This window comes from Chinchilla lanigera, unplaced genomic scaffold (assembly GCF_000276665.1).
Source record: "Chinchilla lanigera isolate Chin_1 unplaced genomic scaffold, ChiLan1.0 scaffold00012, whole genome shotgun sequence".
NCBI classification, from domain to species: Eukaryota; Metazoa; Chordata; class Mammalia; order Rodentia; family Chinchillidae; genus Chinchilla; species Chinchilla lanigera.
The window spans coordinates 17,220,699-17,226,903 of record NW_004955413.1 but is presented as its reverse complement, the minus strand read 5'-3'; the positions used below and the strand labels follow the sequence as shown (position 1 = coordinate 17,226,903).

Genomic DNA, 6,205 nt, shown 5'->3' with positions numbered 1-6,205 from the left:
AGGAAGGAAGGAAAAAATATACACTGGCAGAAACAGAGAGAAGACAAATTATAGAAGTTGTGATCTGGTAAAAGAATTCTAATGTGGAATATTTCAGAGGAGGAACAGTTCTGCTTTTGACAAAGATAAGAAAGTAGCATGAGTCTGAGGGCTGGAATCAAGTGTACATGAAGTTCTTTGATGTGAATAAGGGACAAATATGGGGTATATGTGCAGGATAAAAAAGCCTAGGACATTGCTTAAGACAAAGTCATACAAAAAAAAAAAGACAAGTCACACAGAAACCAGGTAAATAGTAGAAAAAGAAAAGGGAGCATATTTGAACGCCATAAGTTTCAAAAACATTTCATACACCAATAAAGAATATGGCTTTAAAATTCTCAGGGAATTTTTAAGAAACAATAACTTTCTTTCATACTTAGGAATACAATTTCTGAGGGTGAAAAATGAGAAATCTCACAATGTCTGTGTGAGTAGTAGGGTCTTGTGGGGTACATGCAAGCTTAAGGGACAGAATATATCATTTACAAGGGTCCATGAAGTCCCAGAGAGAAACAGGGAAGCATCTTATAGTAAATGTTAGGAGAGGGACAGAAGGGTGCATGTTGTTTTGTTTGGATACAAGAAAATGAAATATTAGAAAGAGTGGCCGGAGAAAGAGGAAGAGGAGAAGCACCATGGGACTGCCTGCTAAGATCTTAAACACAGGAGCTATTTCACTGTAATCAGTTTGGTCAGAGATTCTAGATACCTCAAGCCTCTCTATGCTTGTCCAACCTGCTCTGTTCTCAATGGCCAGTAAGACATTCAAAGAAAATCAAGTCATGCTATTACTCTGAAAGGGATGGTATAGAAACCAGCCCCATGGAATGCAGCTGAATAGGTTGGCATGTTAGAGTTGTGTTTCAGTTCTTTTTTTAAATGTCTGTTATAATGATGTTTCCGTGTTGCAGCTGAAAAGTGACTGGAAGTCAGGACAAGCTGGCTTACATTTTCTGTTTCTGCTTTGAGCGCTTCTCTGTTGTCTGAGTTCATTGGATCTTGTATCTCATGGTAGGCATACACGAACCGATGAATGTTCCAAAGCAAAAACTGAAAATTCAACCTCAAAAGGGAAGAATGACATGATAAGTGTAAATTAAAATGTAAACTAAATAAGGAGGCTCACCTAAGGTTGGCCAGGGCTTGGATGGAGTTGATTATCACCACACATGCCTGAGTTTCATGAGAGGAAATGGTCTAATTGGGTTTCCAACCTCTGCAAAATTCAGCCTTGGGCCCAGTCCTTCATGTCAATATATAAGTCATGTGACCACATTTGGCTTCCTAGAGAGGATTGGATTCACCATGAGAAAGGCTTATAGCTGAAATCTAAAAAGGATTTGAGGTGCTTTTTGAGATTGCATATCATGTAATAGGATAACAAATATAGAATAAAAAAATCAAGCTATATGAACATGCAAATTGCTATAAAATATGAAGGCCAGAAGAGAAGTTAAAACTTAGATAACAAGTGATTATGTGAATGCAAGTGGAAAAAAAAATTAAGATAACTAAGGCAACAAAATTTGCAGCCAAACAAGTAGAAATCAAAGAAGTCAGTTTTGTGAATGCAGTAAGATTAGTCTTTGAGCTGCTAGATTAAAAAAGATAATGTATCGTGGGAAATATTTACTTAAAACCTCTAGCAACAACTGTATTGAGAAATATTTTGGATCATGTATTTTAAATATGAGCAGTAAGGGAAATCACACACCTTTATTGGGTTAGTAATATCCCTTCGTTGTTGTGGGATGATTTCATCTGAAATCTCCTGAATGAGTGTACGGCAAAGGCTAAATAAAAAGAGGCAAATGGAATAATTTCAGAACTCCAGGTGGATCAAAGTCCTCTCACAGAATTTGAGATTCTCTCAGGGCTAAGATGAAGACCTTCTCTGGTTGGTCTGTATTTATTTGGTTATCAGAAGAAGGGAGGGGAGTACTCAGGAGGGAAGAATTACTCAAGGACTTCTCCAAGCAAGGTATTAAGTTAATCCACCCAGGAGTGAGATGCCTGAAGCTACAGTCTTTATCTAGTTGAGATCAGATCCAGATGTCCTTGGCTGTGATCTTGTTTCATCCTTTGAGGCTTTCTGGCTTCATCTGACATTACAGGTGTTAGTATAGGGATTAGTGACTCACAGAAGTTCACTTACTGTAAGTCTGTCACCCACTTCCAGACAAGCAGCCTAAGCTTTGGACAGATTCACAAGTAAACATAAAAAGTCAGTTGGTTAATTTAAGTCCTGCTCCAGGCTGCTTCATAGTGGTTTCCATCACAAAAATCTTTTCTGGCATAAAACATTGTAATTCCTCTTTCATGGAGAATGATAAGTGATGCAGTAGATGTTATGTCCAGGTTGTTGAAGATACAGAATGTTGTATCTCAAGACTCTATCATAAAAGTGTGGACTATAATGTCAAGCTCTACAGCCATGAGTGCAAGGTCACAGGGAGGTAAAGAGAGACATCAAAAACAGAGGTTACATGATCTACATACATTTTTTTAATGACCAAATTTAAAGAAGAGCAGTGATTTGGGATGAGTGGATGTGAACGTTTCACTGTTTTCTGTGTAGCTTTATCTGCTGTTGAGCCTTCAATAAAGTTATATTCCTCAAGCTCAAATCCATTTTTCTGCTTTGCTTGCTCACTATCAAGCCATGGTTGTATGTTCTTCCCATGACAGGTGCATTTTGGAAGGTGGCTGGTAGAAGGGAGTCCGTACGTGGTGCTCTTTGACATAGGCTATTCTGCGTGGAACCTGGACAGGTGGAAGGGCGACTTCTGGGAAGCATGCAGCGTTGGGATCCCTCATCATGACCGGGAAGCCAATGATATGCTTATATTTGGATCTTTAACTGCTTGGTTCTTAAAAGAGGTAATGTTTACTGTATAGAGGTTCAATGAAAAAGTGGGCAGTGGTGTTCAGCACCCAGCGATAACCCCAAGAACTTTAGATTAAGTAATTTTTGAGATCATGTCATTATTGACTGTCCTCATACCCTTGAAAGGAATTCAAAGAGATGTCCAGCATTCTTCAACTAAATGCCAGCCTTTAGAACAAAATAATAAGTAGTATTTATTAATGTTTATCTCATAAAAGATTTATATGGGAGGGCCGGGGATATAGCTCAGCGACATAGTGCCTGCCTGGCAAGCACAAGGTCCTGAGTTTGATTCCCAGTACAAAAAAAAAAAAAAAAAAAGATTTATATGGGGTGCTGTATCTAAATATCCAATTGTAATCCCTGTTGCATAGATGATATGCAGTAGATTCAAAAGAAAAGGGATAGTATATATCATGCACCAAATGCATGGATTCTAGCATCTTGGAAGTAGACAATACCTTGAAATAATCCATTTTGTTTAAATATGAGGGCTTGGGCAACTGAAGTGGCTTCTAGATATTTTCATTATTTGCTAAGAGCAGAAGTTACTTGGAAGTTCTTTGCAGATATATATATATATATATATATAAAACACACCACTAGAAAGTGGTACATGCTTGTACTCCCAGCACTCAGAGACTGAGCAGGAGCTGAGACTGAGGCAGGAGGATCGCAAATTCAAGCCCAGCCTGAGAAATTTAGCAACTTAGTGAGACTGTTTCAGAATGAAAAAAAAAAAGACATGGGGATGTGGCTTGGTGTGAAGGTCCTGGGTTCAATTTCCCCTAAATAAAAAAAGAAAGGAAAGAAGGAATGAAGGAATGGAGGAAGGAAGGAAGGAGAAGGGAGAAAGAGAGAGAGAGAGTGAGAGAGAGAGAGCGCGCCACTTCTTATTAAATGAGCCAAGCCGGAACTCTCTTAACCCCTCCCAGTGTCGCAGTAGGAGTTCTGCACATCCCTTTCGTTACCTCCAGATGATTACACGTAGACAAAAAGCATCTAGTGAAGGGAGAGTATCTTTAGCACCGGGGGAAAAGTCCAAGGGCAGAAACAAATCTCAGAACCCTGTGTGGGGAAGTGTTCCTTTATCCAACCGTTTCCTTCTGATGACGTCATGCTGATACCCATGAGCATGTTCTTCCCCTTTCACTTTATGTGGTGACAGCTTGGGAAAAGGCAGGGAGGTACTGGAAGAACCTGTCTCAGTGACAGACGGCCAGTCCCATTCTCAGGACAGGAACCAGCTCTTCCTCCACAGTTTGCTGCCCTGAGCCAGTGCCCCAAGGCTGAGGCCAGCTACCCTGTGTGTATGTGTGTGTGTGTGTGTGTGTGTGTGTGTATGTGTGTGTGTATTCTCCATTACTTTTCTCATAAGGGAAACAGAAGGGAAAGAAAGAAGAAAATATGAACTCAATTTTCTCTAAAATAAAAAGTTTTGGAAATAAAAATTTTCTTTGGTTTAAAGGGTTAATAGAGAGACATTGAAAAAAAAAAATCCAAGACTACTGGGCAATCCTGTCTGTGCTGCCACTTCTGTGAACTGCTAAGAGCTTCAAGGACTCTCTGAAGCTTGGTTACTTTGAAGCTCGGAGAGCTTAGCTGAAGTTAGCGGATCTCAAAGAGTGTGTTGTGAAATCACCAGAATCCCCTGCAAACTTGAAAAAATACTAATTCTTACCCCTGCACAGCAGATTGAACTAGATTATCCGGAGGTAGATCCAGATAGGAGGCTTTCACTGGCTTTCCTGGTGATTGTGATACACCTTAAGTGTGATAAACAGTCTCATGTTCACTCTCCACACCGACCAGCTCTCTGCTCAGGCTGCTTACGCTGCAGGATTTTGCTATTTTCTTCAACAAGGAAGTGGTCAGTGATCAGGAGAGGGCAGTGTGAGTTTTTTTCTTTTCTTTTTTTTTTTTTTTGCGGGGGTCAGATGAGCTAATTTTAAGAGCTTGACGTCCAACCTGGGCCCAGAATGTATTACTAAGCTCCTATTTGAGTCTAAACACGGGTTATTTGAATTTCTCTCTCTCTCCAGTTCCATATTTTAAAATATTAATATGCTTACTATGAAATGTGTTTGACTTTAAAGAAGAGAAGACCCAAATAAGAGAATTTTAAAGCATGGGGTCATTTATTTATTTATAAAGAAGCTTCTTAAAGAGGTGATCAAATTAATTCAGTTGTTCAATGATATCTTCAGTAATATTATATTATTTTTGGTGCATCTATTCAATGAAAATTCACTGAGTACATCTGCGTATTTATTAATATCATTACTAATATTTATCAGTAATATTAATATCTTCTGATCTGATGAGTCACTGAAAGTGGGAACTAAGACATAAAAATATACGGACTTGATGAATATGCTGCTGAATCAAGTCCACATCCCTAATATTTAAACTCCTTTGAATTTCAGTAAAATTTTCAGATAACGTAACTCTGCTTACGCTGTGGGCCATGAGCAGGATTGGGCGTCACCAACAACTTTTCTTAGTGCTTTTTCTTCTGATGTAGGTGACAGATCACGCAGATGGTCAACATGTTATTGCCCACTTCCATGAATGGCAGGCTGGAACTGGGCTAATTCTTTCTCGGGCCCGGAAACTCCCGATTGCCACAATATTCACAACCCACGCCACGCTACTTGGGAGGTATCTGTGTGCGGCGAACACCGATTTCTACAACCACCTTGATAAGGTGAGCAGTTCCTCCTCCTCCTTTCTCATCTACTCTTTTTTAGGATCACTGAAGCTGAAGGATGAGAAGTGTTGATCTTTACGTTTCATCTGTGATCCAGATGATGGAAATGCCCTTTTAGCTAATCCATATTCATGAAGAAGCTTCCCTTGGGGGGAGAGACAGCTGATACAGTTTGCCTCTGTTCAGAGTGCAGAGGAGTATAGAAGACAGAGGGTTGATTTCCGTTTTGCTTTGGAGCAATAGATCCAGAGGGCCGTGGTAGGAGTGAGAGGCTGTGGGAACCAAAGGCGGGGCTCCTCTTCCACCTTGTGGCTTGGTAAATTCTGTGGAGATGCTGAATTCATACCCAGCTCTGAGTGGCAGGCACAGAACAGGGAACTAGGGCACACAAATCTGTATCAGGAGCCTTACTTCCTGGGTTGCTGATAAGTCAGATTTTCCTATAACTCTGCAATACACAGATGGGGTTCTTATGAGGTCAAGTAAGGTAGTAGTTCTGGAAACAGGGATTAAGCCCTTGGGGGTATTTCCTCATTTTAGGAGACCACATGATTCCATGACTCAAG

At 40.1% G+C, this 6,205-nt stretch overlaps 1 protein-coding gene across 1 annotated transcript in view; it reads left to right on the top strand.

Annotated features, from left to right (window-relative positions):
* Positions 1-6,205, top strand: part of Gys2 (glycogen synthase 2 (liver)) — a 57,839-nt gene that overhangs the window by 13,277 nt on the left and 38,357 nt on the right. Inside the window, exons 3-4 of the mRNA XM_005379062.2 lie at positions 2,731-2,922; positions 5,454-5,636. Of these exons, the coding sequence (XP_005379119.1) occupies positions 2,731-2,922; positions 5,454-5,636 (375 nt within the window). The remainder of the gene's footprint in view (positions 1-2,730; positions 2,923-5,453; positions 5,637-6,205) is intronic.